General features: G+C 44.3%; 1 protein-coding gene across 5 annotated transcripts in view; it reads right to left on the bottom strand.

Moving 5' to 3' along the window:
- znf451 (zinc finger protein 451) overlaps positions 1 to 25,914 on the bottom strand; it is a 57,500-nt gene that overhangs the window by 22,020 nt on the left and 9,566 nt on the right. For all 5 annotated transcript variants that reach the window (XR_013886980.1, XM_080191944.1, XM_080191946.1 and 2 more), the window contains exons 4-9: positions 25,502 to 25,618; positions 16,515 to 16,626; positions 13,234 to 13,381; positions 10,125 to 10,251; positions 7,912 to 8,071; positions 3,398 to 3,545 (exon numbers count right to left, since the gene is read on the bottom strand). Coding sequence is in view for 4 of the 5 variants with exons in the window: in XM_080191944.1 (XP_080048070.1) it covers positions 3,398 to 3,545; positions 7,912 to 8,071; positions 10,125 to 10,251; positions 13,234 to 13,381; positions 16,515 to 16,626; positions 25,502 to 25,618 (812 nt within the window). In the remaining variant the exon portion in view is untranslated. The remainder of the gene's footprint in view (positions 1 to 3,397; positions 3,546 to 7,911; positions 8,072 to 10,124; positions 10,252 to 13,233; positions 13,382 to 16,514; positions 16,627 to 25,501; positions 25,619 to 25,914) is intronic.

Raw genomic sequence — 25,914 nt, 5'->3', positions numbered from 1 at the left:
TCAAGACCCCAACCCTAGATTCTCCAATCTATTGATGAAACATGATCCTCACACCAAGAACCAGATCGTTCTGTCCCTGCATCTATTTTAGAATTGTGCCCGATTTCTTCTATTGCCTCTCATTCCTTTATAGTCATAGAATCATAGAGGTTTACAGCATGGAAAGAGGCCCTTCAGCCCAACTTGTCCATGCCGACCTTTTTTACAAAACTCCTAAGCTAATCTCAATTGCCTGCATTTGGCCCATATCCCTCTATACCCATTGTACCCATGTCACTATCTAAATGCTTTTTAAAAGACAAAATTGTACCTGCCTCTACTACTGCCTCTGGCAGCTCATCCCAGAGGCTCATCACCCTGTGTGTGAAACAACCGTCTCTCTGGAGCCTTTTGTATTTCTCCCCTCTCACCTTAAACCTATGCCCTCTAGTTTTAGACTTCTCTACCTTTGGGAAAAGATATTGACTACCTCACTGATTTATACCCCTCATTATTTTACAGATCTCTTTAAAGATCACCCCTAAGCCTGTTATGCTCCAGGGGAAAAAAGTCCCAATGTATCCAGCCTCTCCCTATAACTCAAACCATCAAATCCCGGTAGCATCCTACTATATCTTTTCTACACTCTTTCTAATTTAATAATATCCTTTCTATAATAGAACGACCAGAACTGTACACAGTGTTCCAAGTGTGGCCTCACCAAAGTCTTACACAACTTCAACATGACATTTGTAATTCTCCAGTCCACTGGCACCGCCCTCTATCTGAGGAAGATTGGAAGATTATGGTCATTGCCTCTGCAGCTTCCACCCTTACCTCCCTCAGTATCCTCAGACGCACCTCATCTAGTCCTGGTGACTTATCACAGGTAATCAACAAATTAATATGTCCTCTTTCTCAATTTTTAGCCCAGTGTCGCAGCCACCTCCATATTCACTATAACTTTGGTGGCAGTTTCTTGCTTGGTAAAGATAGCTACAAAGCAGCCATTCAATACCTTAGACATATTCTACTCCCCGCCCAACACTGCATACGTATGTAAATTTCCTTTAACTTTTTTTGTTCTTTCACGGGATAGGGATGTGACCGACCCTTGCACACCTTGTGATGTCGGCACACCCATTGTCCTATCAGGGAGGAAGTTCCAAGCTCTTAAAAGTCCCTGATCAAATGCTTCTTTATTCCTGTTTAATATTTACTAAATAAGACTTTTGAATTTTATGTTAGCTGACAGTACCTTCTCATACTTAGTGTTAGGGGGACTAGCTAGGCTAAATACATGGGGTTATGGGGATAGGGCCTGGGTGGGATTGTGGTCGGTGCAGACTCGATGGACCGAATGGCCTCCTTCTGCACTGTAGGATTCCATGATTCTATTCTTAATTGCCTTCCTCACTCTCCCCTCCGTATTTTTATGTTCAGCCTGGTTCTGATTTATATAATCAACCTGACACCTGTCATACGACCTTTCTCTACTCAAACTTTTTTCCTTTTCCCATCCAGGGAGTTCCGCCTTTGCCTGTCTGACCTTTCGTCTCTTTCCCCGGCATGGTGGCACTGCTGCCTCAGAGTGCCAGGGACCCGGGTTCAATTCCGACCTGGGCACGGCGTGGAATTTGCCCATTCTCCGAGGGAAAAGGAAAATGACCTGGTTGGGAATATTGGACACTCGCCGCCTCTCTGGCAGCTTTGTGACAAAGTCAACCATCACTGCAGCTCAGTTATTGAAACGAGTAACCATACACGTGGCAAGCTCCGCACAGACAGTGACCCACGTGCCGGAACTGAACCAGGATCCGTGACGCTGTGAGGTCGCAGTGCTAACCACTGTGCCACCCACATCCAATGATTTAATCTATGACAGTCAGGCCCAGTGCTTCTTTCCAATGGGTTACAATGAAGGAAAAATAACCACCATCAAATTGATCAGCAAACAACTTTTCATTTGCACAGCGCCTTTAAGCTTCTGTAACATTTTACTGCAGTAATCTGGCAAAAATTGACACAAAGCCATACAAGGAGCTATTAGGACAAGCGAGTGTAATTTTGGTCACACAGGAAGCAGCATAGCACAGTGGTTCGCACTGCTGTCTCACAGCACCAGAGTCCCAGGTTCAATTCTGGCTTGTGGGTCGTTGTCTGTGCAGAGTCTGCATGTTCTCCCCGTGTCTGGGTGGGTTTCCTCCGGGTGCTTCAGTTTCCACCCAAGGTCTAAACATGTGCAGATTAGGTGGACTGGCCATGCTAAATTGCCCCTTAGTGTTAGTGGGATTAGCTGGTGATGGGGGTAGTATAGAATTTTAATATGAGGCCCTTCATTTTTATAATTATCTTGATCTAATCTACTTATTATTAAGTGGTTTTATATATATATTATATATATATTATACGTACATGGATAACATATGCAAAGGTACAATAAACCACAGAAGTATTATAAACTGTATAACCACAAATTAACCAAGTACTATAAACTTTATTTGTATTTTCAACATATCTGTATGGTGCGCTTTGGCCAAGTTTGTTCCGAATGCAGCATATTGGGAAACAGTGGTGGACAGGCCAAATGATTTTAATACAATGGAGCACAGAAAGGCAGCTTGTGTTATTTGTTTTTGGATATGCGAAAGGCAAGTTTAATAGCCTGCTACTTCAGGGAGTAAATTCGTTCACAGGTAGCGAGGCTGGAGCAGTCTCTCAAACTGATAAAGGCGGCCCAGAGTTCCAGCGAAAGAGTGGCTCCTTTCACCAATTAACAATCACAGATGTTGGTTGTGGCCTTGATCGCTGGCAATGACGTGGGTTAGGTTTTCTCAGAAAAGGGGAAGAAACCTACATGGGCAATAAGCTAATAATCTCCTATTCCTGTTGACAGGTGGAATGTTATAGGCTAAGGTAATAATGTTGAATATTGTGATTGGGTCCTCCAGTCTGATTGACAAGGCAGGGTGGGATATTGAAATGTTCAGAATAATAATAATAATTTTACCTAGCAACATTAGCTCAAAGAGGACAACCAACCCTCATTGACTTGTCTCTCTCCTGATACATGCAGTAACAAATAAATTTCTTTTCATTCTTTAACCATATATATTGTCTTTCGCAGTCTATGTATTGCTTCAGTGAGGTTCAGCAAGTACACAGCACCCCGGGGGATACCTGAGAAAATTTCTCTTTACAGCAGGGTAAACGCGTGGGGTTGCAGCAGTAGGGCATGGGCGGGATTGTGGGTTGGCGCAGACCTGATGGGCCGAATGGCCTCCTCCTGTACTTTTCAGATTCTACGAAGAGAAAAGGTTTAAGGAGGAATTTTCAAAGCTGAGGTCCCAGGCGGATGGAAGCACCGATGGCGAACGAAGGTCACGGGAGAGGAACGAAGACACAAACACACACCCACCTGAAATGAGCCGTCAGTTCGACATGGGTGCGAAGCATCTGTCGGCAGGCTGTACACTTCACCTGGAAAGGAACTTCCTGGCACAGAGAAATCAGCAGCTTTTTTGCATAGTTAGGGAATGGAAGAGGACAGCGCGTTCCCTGCTCACCTGTTCAAGAAAAATGAGGGGAAAGAACGAGGAAAAACTGAATTAGTGTTCAGTCAACGTAGACACTTCTGCGAGAGAAAAAGTGATTTTTTTGGCTTCAAACAAGTGAATCAAAAAACCCAGTAGATTTTTATAAATACAGTTAATTGGGCTTAAAAAAAAAGACTGCTTAATGTCAAATCAAGGCTAAGAATTCATTAGCGGCACAAGAAACTTTCCGCCGAATCTTTCATCTTCAAATTCTGCTGCAAGGCCACTGAACCGAAACCGTTTCAGTTTCTTTCTCTCACCACAGGCTATTCCTGACCTGCTGAGTCTTTTCCCGAATTTTCCATTTTCCGACTCTCCCGCGTTAACAAAGGTCTGCAGATCAGCACCGGGGAATGCAAAACTGCACAGACAGGGAAGGTTTACACGGTTCAATTCTTTCTGTGCGGGGTTAGCTCATTTCAACCATTTCTTTGGGGGCTCTGGGAAGGGAACCACTAGGTGCCCAGCGTGGGTCTGAGCTTTCCTCGGCGAAGTAAAGACTCACCCCTCTACGGCTCATCCAGCAATCGATGTTTTCCCTTTAAACAACAATTTGCTTCTGGGGTGAGAGTGTCACTGGCAGGGCTGGCATTCACTGCCCATCCCGAATTGTCCTCGAGAAGTTAGGGGCGAATTGTTTTTAAAGCTTATTTATTAATGTCACAAGCCGGCTTACACTAACACCGCAATGAAGTCACTGTGAAAATCCTCCAGTCGCCATACACCAGCGCCTGTTCGGGTACCCCCCGAGGGAGAATTTAGCATGGCCGACGCACCTAACCAGCGCATCTTTCGGACTGGAGGGGTAGAAACCGGAGCACCCAGAAGAAACCCACACAGACGCACGGAGAATGTGCAAACTCCGCGCAGACAGTGACCCCCCCCCCCCCCGGAGCCGGGAATCGAACCCGAGTCCCTGGCGCTGTGAGGCAGCAGTGCTAACCACTCTACCACTTCCAGTGGAGTGGAATGGAGTAGGGCTGTTCGATTTTGGTTCGGCAGTGTTACAGGAACACCGAAGATTGTTTGGAATCCAGGATGCTTCACAGGCATTCATGACAATCCACTTTCACGTTTCTTACTGTGTTAAGCAAATCATTAATCGAAATTAAAAACTGCTACACAGGAAAAGAAATACTGGAAATGGAGCATCTCTGGTGAATTTCAACATGACCTGCCCCCTCACAACTGAGATTCTATTCCAATCAGAGCTGTTTGTTTTGTTGGGAATTTACAAAATGATTGAAATGGGGATTGGTCAAAAGTCCATGAAAATTCCCAGACTAGGGTGGCCCAGTGGTTAGCACTGCTGCCTCAGCACCAGGGACACTGCCCATGCGGAGTCTGAACATTCTCCCTGCATCTGTTTGGGGGGGGGGGGGGGGGGGGGGGAGGTTTTCCTCTGGGTGCTCTGGTTTCCTCCCACAGTCCAAAATCAACAGTTAGGTTGATTTTGGCCATGCTAATTTGGCCCTAGTATCAGGGGGATTTGCAGGGTAAATATGTGGGATTTTTGGAATAGGGCCTGGGTGGGATTGTGGTCGGTGCAGACTCGATGGACTGAATGCCCTCCTTCTGCACTGTAGGATTCTATGATTATTGTAACCCAATAGACAGTGCATCATTTTAAATACGTGTGCAAAGAAGTTTGATGCTGGTAACTGAAGCAAACTATTTAGCTATATAGGCGGCACGGTGACACAGTGATTAGCACTGCTGCCTCACAGCACTAGAAACGAAGGTTCGATTCCCAGCTTGGGTCACTGTGTGTGGCGTTTGCACATTCTCCTTGTGTCTGCATGGGTTTCCTCTGGGTGCTCTAGTTTCCTCCCACAGTCCAAAGACGTGCGGGTTAGGTTGATTGGCCATGCTAAATTGACTCTCGTTCCCGCGAGATTAACAGGGTAAATATGTGGGGTTACGGGGATATGGTGGATTTATCGTTGGCGCAGTCTCGATGGGCCGAATGGCCCCTTTCTGTACTGTAAGGATTCTACGTTTCTATATGAAATAAAACACGGTCTAGGTTTACCAGAATGGTGCAAGAGGTAAGAGAGTTCAGCGACGTGGAGAATGGAGAAATGGAAATTGTCCTCTTTAGAGTAAAGATTATGGATGATTCAATGCAGATATTGAAAAGTTAAGAGAGAGCATAGGTGGTGAAGAACTCTTTTCACTGGTGGGAGAGTCAGTAAGCAAAGGATTACAGATTTAAGATAACTGGCACAAGAACTGAAGGCAAGATGAGTTTTTTTTTAAACACAGTTGAGATGTGATCAGAAATGCAATGCCTGAAAGGTCAGTGAAAGCATAGGCACGATGGGTCTAATAATCTCTGTGGTATAAGATGCTATGCGTCAACACCAAATAGATTATGTGCACGCACACAACCCTGTCCCTCACCTACTATCATCTGACTTCGACCTTCTTAGGGGCTTATGGTTCCAGGGCACTGGGTGAGCATCGCTCCAATGGAAAGTGCGTCTGGGGAATTGATAATGGAAAGTCTGGCTACGGCAGATGAATTGAACAGGTACTTTGTATCAGTCTTCACGAGAGGACACCAGTAACATTCCAGAAATGTTGTAAATCAGGAAACGGAAGGGAGGGACTCAGGAAAATTACTAACACCAGGGAAGTGGTGTTGAGCAAATAGTCGCGACTGCGGACTGAAAATCCCCTGGTCCAGGTGGACGAGATCCTAAGGTCTTGAAAGAGGTAGCTAATGAGAAAGCTGACGCATTCAATTTGGAGAGTTTGGGAAAATGCAGAGAAGATTCTATTAGATTTGAAGATAGCAAAACGGGAGGAAGACAGAAACCAGGAACCAGTTAGCCTAACATCAGTTGTAGGGAAAATGTTAGAAGCCATTATTAAAGATGTTACAGCAGGGCACTTGGAAAAAAATCAAAGCAATCAGGCAGCGTCAACATGGTTTTGTGAAAGGGAAATCACGTTCAACCAATATATTGGGAGTTCTTTGAAGGACTCGTGTGTGCTGTGGATAAAGCGGAATCAGTGGATGTACTGTACTTGGATTTCCAGAAGGCATTTGATAAGGGGGCCACATCAAATTCATTGCAGAAAATAGAAGTTCATGATGCAGGGGTAACACAATGGCCTGGATTGATGTTTCCTGGTCTTTCGCCAATCAAATAGAGTTAGCATAAACGTACCTTTTTCTGGCTGGCAGGATGAGTGGTGTACCATGCCACAGGGATCAGTGCTGGGGGGTTTAACTTTTCATAATTTATCTAAGAGAGTTTGATGAAGGGACTGATATTACGGCTGCTAAATTTGCTGATGACACAAAGATAGGTAAGAAAGTAAATTGTGAAGAGGATGTCAGGAGGCTATATGGGACATGGATAGGTTAAGTGAGAGGGCAAATGTGGAATTGTCCACTTTGGGAGGAAGAACAAGAAAGGAGATTATCTAGACGGTGAGAGATTTGAGAGCTCCGAGATGCAGGGGAGGGACCTGGGCCTCTTGGTGTATGAATCACAAAAGGCTGGTGCCATACAGGTATAGCGAGTAACTAGGAAAGCTGAGAGAATGTTTTTGTTTATTGTGAGGGGAAATAAATACCCAAGGAGGGAGGTTATGCCTCAGTTATACAGGGTATTGGTGCGACCACATCGAGAGTATTGTACACAGCATTGGTCTCCTTATTTCAGTTCAGAGGTTTATAGGAAGACCGGGTTGTCTTATGAGGGAAAGTCAGAAACTTTAGGTTTGTACCCATTAGAGCTTGGGAGATAACTTCAGCGAAATAATTTGACTGAAACCTCTAAGATCCCAAGGGGTGGATGGGGAGAGACTGTTTCCTCTTGTGGGAGAGTCCAGAGCTAGGGGCAGCTGTTTAAAAATTTAAAACTCATTTAAGGCAGAGATGAGCATTTTTTTTCTCTCAATTGGTTGAGAATTCTCTTCCTCAAAAGGCAGTGGAAACAAAGCCTTTGAATACTTTTAAAGCAGAGAGATACTTGATTAACAAGGGGTGAAAGGTTATTTTGGTGGTGGGGGGTGGAAAGAATATGGGGTTGAGGTTACAATCAGATCAGCGATTATTTTACTGAATGGCAAAGCAGGTTCGAGGGTCTGAGCAGATGACTCCTGCTCCTAATTTGTATGCATGTTCATACGTAACAATTTAGATATGCAACAGCAAAGATCTATTCGATCATTGAAGTGCTTTCTCCTGTAAAGAAACTTGTGAAAAGTTTTGTCTTATAAGTACAGCGTTTTAAAAAGCCGTTTTTCCGCTGAGCAGCGGAAAGCTCCACACACACAATTTTAACTCTGCATCCACAGCCCCTCACCCCACAAAACCTACCACTCAATTTGTGCTTCTGAAGGAAGTGGTTGGTCTTGGCCATATGTTGTAAGCATTCATCCCTCAAATTAAAAAGGAGGTAACAGCTCGGGCAAGCGAAGCACTGAGTAATCTGTGGCTCAAGGTCACGCTGGTGGCCGTCAAGGTCCTGTACGTCAACCTGCGAAACAACAAAAAAAGATAAAGCAATTGTTTGATCAACACGTTCTGACATTGGAACAACATGCTCTTCATTAACTATTTGATTTGATTTACTATTGTCACATCTCAAAAGATTTACCAGGACGTTGCCTGGTACCGAGGGCATTAGCAACAAGGCGAGGTTGGAGAAACTTGGTTTGTTCTCACTGTGACGATGGAGGTTGAGGGGCGACCCGATAGACGTCTACAAGATTGAGAGGCACAAACAGACTGAATAGTCAGAAGCTTTTCTCCCAGGGTGGAAGAGTCAATTACCAGGGGGCATAGGTTTAAGTTACAAAGGTTAAAGGAGATTTACAAGGCAAGTGTTATCTTTACACAGAGGGTGCTGGATGCTGGAACTCACTGCCAGGGAAGGTAGTGGAAGCAGATACGATAGTGACTTTTAAGGGGCATCTGGACAAATACATGAATAGAATGGGATATGGTCCCTGGAAGGATAGGGGGTTTTTGTTCAGTCAGACAGCATGGTCGGTGCAGGCTTGGAAGGGCGAAGGACCCGTCCCTATGCTGTAAACTTTTTTTGTTCTTTGTATTGAGATACAGTGAAAAATATTGTTTCTTGCGCACTATTTAGACATAGCATTTAGGCATTCATAGAGTACACAGAGGAGAAGGAAAGGAGAGGGTGCAGAATATAGCGCCACAGTCATAGCTAAGGTGTAGAGAAAGATCAGCATAATATCAGGTAACCCATTCAAAAGTCTGATGGCAGCAGGGAAGAAGCTGTTCTTGAGTCGGCTGACACGTGACCTCAAACTTTTGTATCTTTTTCCTGACGGAAGAAGGTGGGAGAGAGTGTATCTGGGGTGCGTGGGTCCTCGATTATGCTGGCTGCTTTTCCGAGGCAGTGGGAAGTAGACAGAGTCAATGGATGAGAGGCTGGTTTGCATAATGGACTAGGCTTCGTTCACAACCCTTTATAGTTTGTTGCGTTTTGGACAGCAGGAGGCATACCAAGCTGCAATACAACCAGTACCACAACTAGCTGTGGACAGTCTGAGGACTGCTTGCAACCAGAGGTCGAGTGACTGGTTCAAAGTCGCATGCACCCCTGGTCATTCCTCTCAGTTGGATCTTGCTTTGCACAAAGTGGCCACATAGCTGAGCACACAGCCATTTAACTGCAATGTAGCTAATTTTATGCTTTGAAGAGGAACACTTTCTGTTTGTAAACAGGGATCGAGCTACCATGAAACGTCAAACGTGTCAAGTGACAGACCTAGTCTTCTGAATAGTTTATACACAGGAAATGAGCAAGATGCAATCAGTGTGCTTTACAGAGTGTCTAAGAATCGTGGGAGTAGCAACTGTGTGTGGTATTTGCTTTCAGCAACATTTCAGTTTAGAAGTAAACAAAATCCTGAAGGATTACTAATCTGTAATCATTTGATTTGCATAGCCAACCAATTCAAACCAAAACTAGTTGGGGATAGCTTGAGGAGAATACAGTGTTCCAACACTATTCTAAACATGCCCACTGTACTGGGTACATGACATTAATGGACAATGTCCATCAACTGTGGCTCAGTTTCACACTGACCTCTGAAGCAGAAGGACATGGGTTCAAATCCCACTCCAGAAACTTAAACCCACAGGCAAGGGGGAGGAGGGAGAGGAGGATGAGGATGAGGATGAGGATGATGAGGATGAGGATGATGATGAGGAGGAGGAGGAGGAGGAGGAGGAGGATGAGGAGGATGAGGAAGACCGGGGTAGAGAGGGGGAGGAGGAGCAGGGTAGAAAGAGAACGAAGAAGTGGGGGAAGAGAGAGGGAGGAGGAAGTAGCAGAAGAACGAGGGGAGAAGGAGACGCAAGAAGAGCTAGTTGGGAGGGGAGACAAAAAATTTTAACTTGAACCAAAAGAGGTAAACTACTTGGAAGAATCCATTAATAATTCAGGAAGGTGTATATTTCAGCATGTACAACTAATGGCTATCATGGTTGAGCTAAAAAGGGAAAAAGGCATATTAAATATGAATTTTATTCATCATGCATTTGTCACAATGTACCTTTGAAGCCAAATGCTCTTCATATTTCTGTGGGTTTATGAATCGTTGACAGCATGCAACACAAATATACCAAGTGGATGGAGACCCATGAAGTGTAATCGTGGGATCACAGGGAGAATGGTCAAACCTTTTTTAAAAAAACAAATTGCCATAGTTACCACAGTGTACGAACTGGACTTTCTCTGCGCCAGCCAATAGCAAAGACTAGAGGAGCCCAGCTCCCAACTAAAAAAAAAATGCTGTGCTTAAGTCTAATTATCAGTGTCACAAGTAGGCTTATATTAAAGCTACAATGAAGTTACTATGAAAATCCCCCAGTCGCCATCCGGTGCCTGTTTGGGTACACTGAGGGAGAATTTAACACGGCCAACGCACCTAACCAGCACGTCTTTGCACTGTGGGACGAAACCGGAGCACCCGGAGGAAACCCACCCAGAAACGGGGAGAAGGTGCAGATTCCACACAGACAGTGACCCAAACTGGGCATTAAACCCGAGTCCCTGCTGCTGTGAAGCAAGCACTGCTAACCACTGTGCAGTCCCCACTGGCAATATGAAGAGGGAGAGCCTAAGAGGGAGAGCTCATGTTCAGTCTGTCAGCTCGTGTGCCCATTACATGAAGCATAAACGCTTCACAGCTTGCTAGCCAGAATGGTTTATAATGGTCAGGGATCAATAGTAAAACACAAGAAATAACCTTCATCGTACTCTGCCATTCGGTAAGATCAAAGAGCAAAGAACAGCACAGCACAGGAAACAGGCCCTTCGGCCCGACAAGCCCACGCCGCCCATTTTAACACTCAGTGAGTGCCTTATTCAAGTCTTTCTTCTACCTACAACTTTTGTCTACCTCTAGTGGACCCCACAATAAAGGGGTGCAAATTAAGGGAATATGTGCGCCAGATTAAGGGAGATCCAATTTAGGGACAATTTATTGACACCAATCAGCCTAAAAGCACGTTTTTGGGGTGTGGTAGGAAACCGGAGCACCCAGAGAAAACCCACGCAAGCACGGGAAGAATGTGCAAACTCTCGCAGACATGGACCCAAGCCAGAGATCCGACCCAGGTCCCTGTAACTGCACAGCAAACAGTGATAGTCACTGAGCTATCGTGTTGCCTGTCAATTGGTCCAATTTAAGCGAATGCTCAGCTAATTGGCCTGCAGCTTCCACCCCATTTCCCAATAATGCTGGACTCCCTTATAAATCAAAAATCCGTCTCAACTCAGCCTTCGGGAGATATTCAACGTCAGTCTTTTGCGGGAATGACAACAAGCCCACTCAACACGGATTTTTCCGTCAAGTAACCTAAACGTCAGCACAGCCATAAGGCTGCCAGGCTCGGGACTGGACTCAGATGGACTCTCTCTTCCAGCCTGCCACAGAGGGGTCCCAATTTCACCAATGGATGGATTCAGGGCTTTGTAAAACACCAACACTGCGGACACTGCGAGAGGACCAAGCATTCCTTGATGATTCCCACACCTGACTTTTCCAGCAACTGCTGCCGCACGTTTGCTCCAAAAGTGGGTCCCAGGAATCCCCGCTGGAATGTGGACAGTCATTAATTCAAACCTCATCACTGGTTTCCAGACTAGGAGCTAAAACAGAACCCATTTGTGTTACCCATTAAGCATTCCTCGTGTCCCTCTCTGGGGAACACAGACAGGATATATTCCCCTCCACTTTAACTGCTTTAATTATCTTACACATCTCAAATTAGATCACCCTTCCTCCCCTTTCACTTACCATGCCAAACAAGACCTTGGTGGCCACGGTTCCACCATTGGATTAGTCCCATGATTATGCATGCCTAAGTAGTGCAGTGATTTGCCATTGTCTCCTGCAGTGTGGCTGGCCAGGAGACTCTCCCACTCTTCCCACCTGCCCTTGGAGGGATTAATACACATCTCTTTAACCTATGCTAATGCTATCTCCACTCACATTGTCTGCATCTTTAAGACTTCAACAGCAGGTTAGCTGCAAAGACTCGCATTCTAATCAGTATTCTGTAAACTGTGCGTGACTTTATACGCCCTTCTCTGATCAGAACCTGACGAAGGAACACCGTTTCCGAAAGCTTGTGGGATTACTATCAAATAAACTGGTTGGACTCTAACCTGGTGTTGAGAGACTTCTTACTTGGAAGGATCGACAGGCTAATCATCAATCTGCTTGGCCACGTTATGAACATACCTGCTGTGGCCATCAAGTCCAAAAGTGGGACTTGAAACCAGGGCTTCTGGCCCAGAGATTGGGACGCTTGCACTGTACCCACAGGATCGCTAGATCACCCATAATCTTGTATAATCAATGGAATATAACCCGATCTCCATGGCTTAAATCTTTTAACCCTGGAGACATTCCACTCAATCTCCAAAGCAGCAATTAGAATGTGAGTCTTTTCAGTTAACCTGCTGTTGAAGTCTTAAAGATGCAGACAATTTGAGCGGAGATAGCATTAGATTAGGTTAAAGAGATGTGTATTAATCTCTCCAAGGCCAACATATCCTTCCCGAGATCAATATCCAGAACTTGACACAATGAATGGAGGGAAGAACAATAAAACACAACTACAACAGGCTGATGGAGTCATACACCAGTATCTCTGAATCAGATAGCTACAAATTCAGTAATATCTGCAGCCAATCCGCATCAGTAGGAGTGTCTTATAAAAAGATCGAGCTGGTGAAGAATTAATTTTCAGTATGTATCCAGTTGCTTAATCATTACGGAGCAGCACAGTGATTAGCACAGTTTGCCTCACAGCGTCAGGGACCCAGGCTCAACTCCCAGCTTGGGTCTCTGTCTGTGTAGAATCTACATGTTCTCCCCGTGTCTACGTGGGATTCCTCCCCGTGCTCCAGTTTTCTCCCACCATCCAAAAGACGTGCATTGGCCCTCAGCGTTACCTGAACGGGCGCCAGAGTGTGGCGACTAGGAGATTTTCACAGCTACTTCACTACAGTGTTAATGCAAGCCTACTTGTGACACTAACAGATAAACTTTTAAACTTAACTCTGCAGCGTTCCAATTCCTCAAAGCAGTCTTACGCAGCCAGTGACCGATATCACTATTTGCACTGTTAAGTTTAAAAACAAATGCCTACCTTTTCAGGTGCCCGAGAAGCAAATGTCGATTGTCAAACTTCCTGTTACAGTTCATTATCGGGCAGTCAATGGGATCAGCAGTCACTGAAGCACTTGTACATCTCCTATCTCCTCTCCGACCAAAACTGACAACCCCAGGCTTCGGCCCTGTTTCAAAAAGGCATTGCAGGTTGAGGAGGAGCAGGGAGCAAAATAAAGGAGATAAGAAATCAAGTGCAAAAGAAGATACAAAACTTGTTAACGTGATCGGAAGCATCGGAATAAAATTCATCTGTGGATTAAGCAAGTAAATTCTTTCTAATGTCATAAATAATTAAGGGCTGAGAAACTCCCCTCATTCTTGGAGCATAATTCTGCGCTGAAGAATAGATTGCAATTGTTTACCAACACATTATGGTCAGGGATGTTGTCGGAAGGAGGAGTCCAGAAAGAGGACCAAATGAAAGATTTTTTGAGTTGGAGAGAGAGATGCAATCATGGCTTCAACGTTTGTATTTTTTTTTGAAGCCGACCCCAATTGAAAAGGGAAATTAGAACCCTTCCTGTTTGGGCTGGAAACCAAAATTTCTGAAGGCCCTCAAAACCAGGTTGGAACCAAACAGAAGTATACAGAGCTGTCACAGCTCAGATAATGAGTCCATTGATGCAGTACAGGCAGACTGATGAGACATCGATCCAGAAGCTAAGACGAGGTAAACATGCAGTTGAACTTGTTTCTGCTACTTAGCGTCATAGAAGTTGACAGCATGGAAACAGGCCCTTCGGCCCAACTTGTCCACGCTGGCTTTTTTTTAAACCACTAAGCTAGTCCCAATTGCCTGCATTTGGCCCATATCCCTCTGTACCCATCTTACTCATGTAACTGTCTAAATGCTTTTTAAAAGACAAAATTGTACCCCCCTCTACTATTACCTGTTCCAGACACTCACCACCCTCTGTGAAAAAATTGCCCCTCGAGACCTTTTGGTTTCTCTCCCCTCTCACCTTAAACCTATGCCCTCTCGTTTCAGACTCTCCTACCTTTGGGAAAGATATTGACTATCTAGCTGACCAATGTCCCTCATTATTTTATAGACCTCCATAAGATCACCCCTCAGCCTTCTACGCTCCAGGGAAAAAAGTCGCAGTCTATCCAGCCTCTCCTTATAACTCAAACCATTAAGTCCCGGTAGCATCCTAGTAAATCTTTTCTGCACTCTTTCTAGTTTAGTAACATCCTTTCTACAATAGTGACCAGAACTGTAGATAGTATTCCAAGTGTGGCCTCACCAATGTCTTGTACAACTTCAACAAGACATTCCAACTCTTGAATTAATGTTCTGACCAATGAAACCAAACATGCCGAATGCCTTTTTCACCACTCTGTCCACTTGTGACTCCACTTTCAAGTGGAGGGGAACCTGCACCCTTTGATCTCTTTGTTCTGCAACTCTCTCCAACGCCCTACCATTAACTGTCAGTCCTGCCCTGGTTCAATCTACCAAAATGCATCATCTCGTATTTATCTAAATTAAACTCCATCTACCATTCATCAGCCCACTGGCCCAATCAATCAAGATCCCATTGCAATCAGAGATAACATTCTTCATTGTCCAGTGTGCCACCAATCTTGGTGTCATCTGCAAACTTACTAACCATGCCTCCTATATTCTCATCCAAATCATTAATATAAATGACAAATAACAGTGGGCCCAGCACTGATCCCTGAGGCACACCGCTGGTCACATCTCCAGTTTGAAAAACAACCCTTACAGAATTTATATATACTTATGGTATCAATTATTGTAATGAAGCAACAGAGGAGATCTCAGCACTGAGTCCATCTGCACAGGGAACTCTATGATCAAGTTCCATAATTGTTGTAAGAATGTAGTTAACTGTTCCAAAGGAAAAGTTTTGCTCTGCATCAGGGAGCTTGACTGTTCTGTCAAGTGTGGGGCAGTACTGACAACTGGAATCAAGTCACAATGCAGCTTTCTTTTCCTCTTCCGCATTGGAGGCTCTGTTAAATTCACCAATGCTGGGGTTCCAGCTAATTGCCTGTAACCAATGTTCTGAACACTTTCAATGGCTTTCTTCCAGAATGATCCAGACACCTGAAAGTTCTTGGGTTTTCCAGGAAGTGCCAAAGAAAAAAGTGCAGAAGGAGGCCATTAGACCCATCAAGTTTGCACCGACACCCACCCCACCTAATCCCTATCCCCACATATCTACCCCACTAACCTATGCACCCTGGGACACTAAGGGGCAATTTAACATGGCTAATGCACCTAACACGCACATCTTTGGACCCTGGGAGGAAATCGGAGCACCAGGAGGAAACCCATACAGAGACCGGGAGCGTGTGCAAACTCCACACAGACAGTGACCCAAGCTGGGAATCAAATCCAAGAACCTGGAGCTCTGAGGCAAAGTGCTAACCACTGTGCCACCGTGCTGTGAAGTTAACAGTGGTGGATCCACAACGTACAAGATCTTGTAAGCCAAGTTAACACTGCTTTTTGCAACATTCTGCATGGGGGGGCAATGAAAAGCCTTTCATTGCACACTCTGCATCTTCTGAGAGATCTTTTGGAAGATCCCAGGTATTTTCAGCAATTAACGGTAATCTTTGGTGAGTTGCAAAGCCAAGACTTCGGCAAGTGGATAATTTCAAGGAGGGTACTGAGGCAGAGATGACATCGTGTAAAAAGTTCTACCAGGGCCACTTACCTCCTGACTTTGTTATCGTCGAAATTTGGGCTCAAATGAACTGAGTGCCAGAAACGAAGTTGGGTGACTATCCTTCACATGAAGGCAGCATTTGACTGAGCGAGATACTTTTTATTCTTTTATTGGATATTGGCTTTGCAGGCAAGACCCACCTCAAACTTCCCCCAAAAAGGTGGTACTGGGCCAATCTATTCAATCTTTAAGAACATAGAACATAACAGCACAATATAGGCCCTTCGGCTCTCGATGTTGTGCCGAGCTATGCCCAATCCCAAGATCAAGCTATCCCACTCCCTATCATTCTGGTGTGGTCCATGTGCCCATCCAATAACCTCTTGAAAGTTCCTAAAGTGTCTGACTCCACGATCACAGCAGGCAGCCTATTGCACACTTGGTCTGGCCTACGTGTGACTCCAGAGCCACAGCAATGTGGTTGACTTTCAACGGCCCTCCAAGGGCAACTAGGGATGGGCAATAAATGCTGGCCAGCCAGTGACGCCCATGTCCCACGAATAAAATAAAATCTTAAAAAATGAAGTTTCGAAGTGAAACGGAGGAGAAATAATACCTGGTACTTTCAACCACCCATCAACACATCTTCTTGCTTCTTCTGTTGCGGGTTGTCCCTGAATGAACTCCAACTCCTGCATGCCATGGGCATGCTGCGAATCCACCTTCTCCTGCACAGAGGCAATAATAAGAGGCAAATTCATCGACAACAGCTCGCAGCAACACCGCAGTTTACAGAAAATGAAAATCAGCTCGTTGAGGGAGATATGTGCCCAATGTAATGACATTTCTATGAAACAAAATGATTTATAAAGTCCCTCAGAATAAATATTTAAACTCAATGTTATTCAACAACAAACCTTACGGAAACTGATGGATCTCGAGCCACTTGGCTCAAAAACATGAGACATTAGATCCCGAGAAACATGTTTCTTCCCAGAATCTAGAGGGCGGAGGGGTCACAGTTTCAAAATAAGGGGTCTCCCATTAGAGGTACAGAGGAGGAGGAATTTCTTTTTTCTCAGTGGCTGGTTTGTGTTTAGAATTCTCTTCCCCGGAGAATCGTGGAAGCTCAATATATTCAAGGACGGGTTAGACAGATTGATTGATCAGCTGGGGAATAAGTGGCAGGAAAATGGATTCAGACCACAATCAGATCAACCATGATCTTACTGAATGACAGAGGGACTGAATGGCCTACTCCTGCTCTTATATTTATGTACATACACCATGATTAAGGCATACTTAGAAGCAATGTGCACAGTTCCGGTCTCCATGTTATGAAGACCATATTGAGGCACTAGGGGAAGCACAAATAAGATACTCAAGGATGTGACCAGAATTGAGGATCTCATACCCAAAGAAAATTGACCATCTGACAGAGCTGTTTTAAGACTGGAAGTGTTTGATAGGTTAGAGAAGATGTTTTCCATTTGTTGGTGACACCAAAACTAGGGATCATAAACATCAGGCAGTTAATAACAAATGCAAGAGGAAATTAAGGAGAACTTGTTTATCCAGAGAGTGGTTAAAATGTGGAACTCACTATAACATGAGGTGAATATCACAGATCGATTTATGGTGAAACTGGATAAATAGATAAGGGAGAAACGAAGGAGAATGTGCTGATGTTAGTTGAAATACATGGTTGCTTGTTTGGGGAGGGGGGTGGGGTGTGGTGCTGCTGTTGAATGGCCTATAAGAGAGGAGGGCAGTGAGAGTGCCTCCAAAAGGAGGGTTTTCATTATTTTCACTCAACGTTTGATTCTTTGTTTTCTTTCACATTATAACAATGGGTGGTACAGTGGTTAGCACAGCTGCCTTGCAGCGCCAGGCACCTGGGTTCAATTTCAAGCTCAGGTGACCATCTGTGTGGAGTTTGCACATCCTCCCCATGTCTGCGTGGGCTTATCCTCCAGGTGCTTTGGTTTCCTGCCACAGTCCAAAGACATGCGGGTTAGGTGGGTCAGCCATGGTAAATGTGTGGGATTACAGGGACAGGATCTGAGTGGGATTGTTCTCAGTGCAGACTCAATCGGCCAAATGGCTACCTTCTGCGCTGTAGGAATTCTATGATTCTGGAGCACACAACACTCACAGCTGTCTGAATGATCCAGCCTATGCTGCTGGGATATATCACTGCTCAACCTTACAGCAAAACAAAGGTGGTTTTTGGAATCTATCATCACGGGAATAAAAAGCAACAAGAACTTGGGAGAGGTTTGAATTAACAATAGCCAGCATGGATTTGTTAAAAGGAAGAACACACTTAGAATCATAGAATCCCTACAGTACAAAGGAGGCCATCCAGTCTGTATCAACCACAATCCCACCAACCCCTAATCCCAGAACCCCACATATCTACCCTGCTAATCCCCAACACTAGGATCAATTTAGCATGGCCAATTAACCTAACCCGAACATTCTTGGATCGTGGGAGGAAACCGGAGCATTCGGAAGAAACCCATGCAGACTTGGGGCGAAAGTGCAAATTCCACATAGACAGTCACCCAAGGCCAGAATTGAACCTGCGTCCCTGGCGTGTGAGCCAGCAGTGCGAACCACTGTGCCACCAAGACTAACTGAACTTGACTAAATGAATTTGTTAATGCAGCAACTATGAAGATTGATGAAGGGAGTGCAGTGGATGTTGTCTGTGTTGATCTTAAGAATAAGTTTGACAAAGTACCACAAAAAAAAATTATTAATAAAACTGAAGTTTATGAAACAGGAGGGTCAGTGCTCAGTTGGATAAAAAAATGTTTAAGACCAGAAAGCAGCAAGTTTTGTTATTTATTAGTGTCACAAGTAGGCTTACATTAACACTACAACGAAGTTGCTGTGAAAATCCCCTAGTCGCCATTAGCATGGCCAATGCACCTAACCACCATGTGTTTCGGCATTCCTCAATCATCATTACTGGGACCACTTCATCTTTTGCTGTGTATAAATCTTGGAATACTGAATAAAATTACAAAATTTGCTGATGATACCAAACCTGTAGGGCTGGCAAACAGGGAAGATGATATGAAACATGCAACAGGAATTGGACTGACAAGCAGAATGGGCAGATAAGTAGCAAATGGAATTTGAAACAGTGGCGTGAGGTGATGCATTGTGGCAGATGGCATATTTCAGCAAGATGTAAGGGATTAGTGCTGGGACCTCAACTCTTGACAATTCATATAAACAACTTGTCGTTTGTCCATCATCATCGATAAGGACTTCAACACCATTAGTCATTTTGATTGCGGTGTGTCCGAAGGTGACTGATCAGGCCAATTCGGGCACGCAATGTCCTGGCAGATATTGGACAGACTTGTGTAGACACTGTAGTTGTTGTGCTGGTGGCTCTGGACTTGCGCAGCTCGCGCTCAAGTTGTGCTTCAGCAATACACCTTGCTTTGTAAGCTTGACAGCCTTTGTGGATGAGGTAGCGCCAGGTAGGGTGGTTTTGTGCCAGCGTTTCCCAGGTGGTCATGTCTATGTCTTGACTTGACAAAGGGACTGAAGATATGGTTACTAAATTAGGTATAGTTCCTGAATTTGCTAATGACAACAAACACAGACATGGAGAGGACACAAAAAGGCTACAAAGGGATATAGGTAGATACAGTGAGCGAACAAAAATCTGGCAAATGGAATATAATGTAGGGAAGTGTGAAACTGTCCATTTTGGCAGGAAAAGTAAAAAAGCATATTATCTAAACGGAGAGAGATTACAGAGAAGATGCAGAAGGATCTGGGTGACCTAGCGCATGAATCATAAAACGCTAGTAATCAGGAAGTAATTCGGAAAGCTAACAATTTGTGACGGGAATGGAATACAGAAGTAGGGAGGTTATGTTTCAATTGTACAGGGCAGTGGTGAGACCACATGCTGTACCACAGTACTGGTCTCATTTAAGGAATGAGGTAAACGTGTTGAAAGCAGTTCAGAGAAAGTTCACTAAAGTGGTGTTTGAATTGGGAAGCTTGTCTTACACTGAAAGACTGGACAAGCTAGGCTTGCATCTGCTAGAGTTTAGAAGAGTAAGAGATAACTTGATTGAAACAGACAAGATTCTAAGGAGTCCTAACAGGGTCAATGTGGAGAAGATGCTTCCTCTTGTGGGAGAATTTAGAACTGGGAGTCATTATTTAAAAATAAAGGATCACTTATTCAGAGCAGTGATGAGGAAAATATTTTTCTCTAAGAGGATAGTGTGTCTTTGGAATGCTGTTCCTCAAAAGGCAGTGGAAGCAGAGTCTTTAAATATTTTTAAGGTAGAGCTAGGTAAATTTTTGATGGACAAGACGTGGGAAAGGTTATCAGGAGGTCGGCAGGCATGTGGAGCTGTGGTTAAATCAGATGATTTTATTGAACGGTGGAGCAGGCTCGAGGGGCTGAGTGGCCTAGTCCTGCACCCAGTTCATATGCAAGCTAAGTATTCCAAATACCTATCAGTGGAAGCTCTATCGACCAGATTCAAACCACAGTTCTTTCATCAAACGTACGCAAGCTAAAATTGGGGTAGGGGAATCTGCTTCATTTATTCATTTAATTTGATTTGATTTATTATTGTCACATGTATTAGTTTACAGCGAAGAGTATTGTTTCTTGTGTGCTATACAGACAAAGCATACCAGTCAGAGAAGGAGAGACCGCAAAATGTAGTGTTAGCCTTGCTAGGTTGGAGAGAAATATCAACTTAATACAAGGTAGGTCCATTCAAAATTCTGATGTCAGCAGGGGAGAAGCTGAGAGACAGAGTGGCACCTCTTGCTTCTCTTAGGCCCAGGCAGAAACTGACTCTTAAAATAAAACAACTGTGTATTTTCTCTGCAAGATGAGTTCCATCCAGTCACATGTCATCAACCTAATCAAAACTTTACTCTGAAACCCCAGGGAAAAAACAAAATTGCATCAATTCAGATTAAAATAAACATATCTCCACCTAAAATAAATCATTAGCCTGCATTCTCAACACGCGAGTTGCCTGCTGTAGACAAATCAGCACCGTGTAAACAGAGCTGAATTATAAACATACCCCTTACCAAAAACATGACATAAATGCAACTGTTAAAGGCACAGTATCATCACAGAATTTAAGACAGTTCAGGAGAGATTTAATGGAGCTGCTTAAAATATAGAAAGATTAGATTTGATAGTTTCAAATAATTGGCTTGGTTTCATGAAGGAATCCAAGATGGGGTGCAGGTGCAATCTGAAAATTAGTGCTTGGTGATCAAGGAATGAAATTGGAGAGCACTTTTTGAAAGGATTAGTAGAAACCTGAAGCTCCAAAAATCAAATCAGTGCTGAGTCAACTGAAGCTTTCAAAACTGATATCAACAGATTGGGAGCCAATTAGCCGAGTTGGTTAGATGGCTAGCGTGGCGATTAGAAGAATTAAAACAGCAGAGGTTTAATTCCTGTCCTGGATGACGCTGACATGGGATCTGGTCTTTGAGCATGGAAGGCAATGGCAAACCACCACTGTTGAAAGCTTCAATGAAACAACAGCACGTGACGAAGCTCCAGCAACCACGAACATGCTTCAGGCATGTATAGCACGCCATCAATACATTATTGTTAAAGCAGAGTATCAAAGCATACAGATCAAAAATGAGGAACTGGAGCTGAGTTACAGATCAGGCAGGGTCTGACTGAAGTAGCTCAAGGGTCTGGATCACCAATGACCATCTCATTACAACCAGGAACAAGGTCAAATTTTAGAAACCTCTCTAACCACAAGCCTGCATCGATTTCAAGAAGAAATTAATATAGCTCTTTGGGATCAAGGGATGTTGCGGGGGGGGGGGGGGGAGGGAAGAAGGAAATCAGAATATTGAATATGACGATTAGCCATGATCATAATGACTGGCGGAGCAGACTCAAAGGGCCAAATGGCCTACTCCTGCTTCTTCTGCTTTCTCTCTCTCTCACTCAATGCTTTGTGAGAGATATGGGAATCATCTTGATTTCTTTTCCCTAATTACTTTCTGAAAATCAATCCAAAAGCAATTACTGCGCCAATTCCAAGATGTCCTATAAACGTATTTCCGGAATCTTTTAGGGAACGTGCACAGATTGCACATTTCCAACAGCGGAACTGCTGACTCACTGAGCTATTTAAATAGCCCTTCACCAAGCAGTCAGAGAAACTGAAAATAAAACACAATTGTGCATTGGTATCACACCTTTCGCAAGCCCAGGAAATCCCAAAGCCCTCTACAGTCGATAAAGTGCTTCTGAAGTGTCGTCTGTCTCGTCATGTGAGAAACGCAGCAGCCAATTTGCACACAACAAGCTTCCATAAAAAGCAATTCGAGAATCACTAACCAACAATGTGATGTTGTTTGAAGAATAAATATTGGCCAGAACATGTGTTAAATAGCTTGCGCTTCTTTGAAGTAGCGTCGTGGGATCTTCCATGCCTGCGTTTATGCTCCACACGCGCCTCCTCCCATCCTTTCTTGGTTTTCTCATTCATGGTGTGGAGATGCCGACAATGGGAGTGGGGAGGGTCACAGTAAGAAGTCTCACAACACCAGGTTAAAGTACAACAGGTTTATTGGGAAGCATGAGCTTTCAGAGTGCTCAGTTGAGTGGAGGATTTGGTCCACAAACTGCAAGATAATGGTTGGAATGCAACTCTAAAAGGTAAACTCTAAAGTTCCGCACACATGAGGACGGCCTCACCCGGGATCTTGGGTTCATGTCGCACTATCTGTAACCCCCATGACTTGCCTGGGCTTGTAAAATCTCACTTACTGTACTGTCTGGAGACAATACACATCTCTTTAACCTATGCTAACGCTATCTCCACTCACATTGTCTGCATCTTTAAGACGTGAATAGCAGGTTAGCTGTAAAGACTTGCATTCTATTCAGTGTTCTGTAAACCGTGTGTGTCTTTATACGCCCTTCTCTGATCAGAACCTTCCACACGCCTGACGAAGGAACACCGTTTCCGAAAGCTTGTGGGATAACTACCAAATAAACTGGTTGGACTCAAACCTGGTGTTGTGAGACTTCTTACAGTGATGAGCACCAGGGACCCAGGTTCGATTCCTGGCTTGGGTCACTGTCTGTGCGGAGCGTGCATGTTCTGCCCGTATCCGTGAGGATTTCCTCTGGGCACTCCCGTTTCCACAAGAATGTGCTGGTTAGGTGCACTGGCCACACTAAATTCTGGAGTACAGAAGTTTGCTTCCCCTGATGCCACACACCAGTGTCCACCTGGACAGCTCTGCGCTGCGGGACTCAGGCAGCCATCGCAACAAAGGTCTGAAGTTCGATGGGATGGAGTGCGGGGTGGGGGGTGCAGCCTACCAAATGAAAGGAGTCAGGGTGAATAACAGAGGCTCGCAACAGCATGCAGCAGGGCAAGGAGGTCGATGAAGGACAGAAGGCAGAGGGACGACTAAGAGGGAAGCTGCACCCTGACAAGCCTGCATGAAAAGCCCATAAATCAGGGAGTCAAAGGGATACCACACTGTTCATTGGAAGCAGAGGCACAAAGACTCCAGAGGCCCAAGTGCAGCATGGATGCCTTGCAGATGATGGGCTCAAGGGAGGGAGGGGAGAGATAGAGAAAAGTGGTTGAATCAAAGAACAGACTTGTTCTGGAGGCTGCTAGCCTTTCTCCTCTGGGTTGCTGACATCCTGCACACAGTCTAGTGAAGGCAGGTGGGCTGGAGAGATTGATCGAAGTGTGCTGGATTGTGTGAAACAAGTGTGCTGGACTGGCCCTCAAGTGTGACACTGAAAAATAAACTTTAAAAAGATGCTGCCTGACATCTTCTGTTCTTCAGATTTCCAGCATTCCGCGGTTATTACTATTTTGCATCCGGTGCTTGGGTTATTATATAAAGGTCTTATTAGTCTGTGTCACCTTGGTTCAGTACCAAGCTTTTGGTTTTGATGCGTCAGTCTGTAAATACTAACACAAATAAGTCCAGCCTATATTCAACCATGTGTATGTTGCTCAGGTCTCTAAGTTTAAAACCAAAGCCCCTGCTATAAAAGCAAGTCTCCTTCTCCTCCTGCATCAGCATGAATTCAACCTGTTCAATTTTCACTCTTTCTCTCCTCAATGATACAAAAGTGTGAGGTCACGTACCAAATGACTCAAGAACAGCTTCTTCTCTGCTGCCATCAGACTTTTGAATGGATTTACTTATATTAAGTTGATCTTTCTCCATACCCTAGCTATGGGTACAGAGAAACTCTACATTCTGCATCCTCTCCTTTCCTTCTTTATGAATGGTATGCTTTATCTGTATAGCGTGCAAGAAATAATACTTTCCATTGTATGCTTATGCATGTGACAATAACAAATCAAATCAAATAAAACTTGATGCGCGCATAGGTATCGTATTCCTTGGGCACTGTCCCCAGTTGTCTGCTCTTTAGGCTTAAGCTGTCAGACTGTCTGGGTGCTTTGCATGTTCCTGAGCCAAAGGTGCCAGTACTGCCAGCTATACCCACTGCAGAGGTATCTCAGAAATCTATAACCCTTACAATGAGAAAATAAGTACCAGTTGATCATTAGCAACCAAAGTGCATACTTTGCAACAATATGAATGAGGATTGGCTTTTGCATGTAATTAAGATTGCACTCTACCAGGCTATTTGACTTAGTGTCTATACACCGTACTCAGTGTCCTTCTCACATCTCTCGGTGTAAACCTCATCATTTTCTCCCAAGTTTGATTCTTTAACTTCCATTTAAATGCATCTATCCGCTTGAAGTTCCCTATGTTACACAGCTGGAAAGTGGGATTTAACTGGATCTCTCGTTTCAGCCAATACAAGACATGACGGGCTGAATATGCCGCAGTCTTCCATATCATAAATCTCTACAATCAGTGCTTTTAACTAACTGCTCCTTTCGGAAGCAAGTTACACATACACAGAACCTTCTCCGGCCTGTGGGAGCGGCTTAATCCAATTAATTACAAGCCTGACCACTGACATCAATGCAGCCTGCAAAATGCTAGGTGTCTTGGTTGTTTTCTCATTTGCGCCTGTATCCCTGCTGTTTTAACCATCAGCCATCTCAGCAACACTTCCTCCACCACCCCTACTACTTTCATTCTGGGGTTGTATGAAAGTAAGAAGCATTAAAGTGGGGTCACGGCAGAAGGAATATTGGACAGCACTCAGCCACAAGGGTTTGGCAGCAACTCACCAAGGCTCCTTTGACCGCATGTTGCAAAACTACAACCTCCACCACCCAGGAGTACAAGGCAACAGGGTAATGGATACACCATCACCTGTAAAAATTGCTTGCCAAGTCACACACAATCCTGACTTGGAACTGTGTCGCCATTCCTTCACTTGTGCAGTCAAAATCCTGGAACATCCTCCATAATAGTACCATCTAAACCACACAATCTGCAGCAGATCAAGTCATGGGGTTCACCACCCCTTCCTTGAGAAACTCGGGAAGAACAAATATTGGCCTTGCCTGTAACAGTCACGCTGTCAGCACAGATACAAAAAACACACTTTGCTTTCAAAGCCTCTATCAGTGCCTTAATCTGTGAGCAACTTACTTGAAAAGCTTTACATTTCTCCTCTTTCAATTGTTTTTCAACTTCCACATGTCGTGCCAATCGATCCAGTGTTGACAGGACTCTTTCCTTTTGCCAATCAATGTGATCTTTTGGTTTCTGTTTCATTAGCAGAACAAAAAACAAAGCAGGAATTGATGATGTTATTTATGAAAACAAAAACTGGGAACATCCGTTTTAAAATTTCATCAAAATGCCCTATTTCTAAATTCATCATCAGCGTTGGTGTCAGACATCTATTGTCCATGCTCCAATTCCTGGGAGGTGGTGGTGGTGCTCTTTGTTAAACCACAGTGACTTCATATAATGACCCAGGAAAAGGTCAACCTGCCCAGCACGCATGTTCCAAGTTTTTGGTAGAAACATCCAATTAGTTCATTTCCCCTTTCTCTTAC

The sequence above is a fragment of the Carcharhinus amblyrhynchos genome, chromosome 7, assembly GCF_965287045.1.
Source record: "Carcharhinus amblyrhynchos chromosome 7, sCarAmb.v2.hapA, whole genome shotgun sequence".
Lineage (NCBI taxonomy): Eukaryota > Metazoa > Chordata > Chondrichthyes > Carcharhiniformes > Carcharhinidae > Carcharhinus > Carcharhinus amblyrhynchos.
Note: the sequence above shows the minus strand (reverse complement) of the source record. Positions and strands in the feature narration are given on the sequence as shown.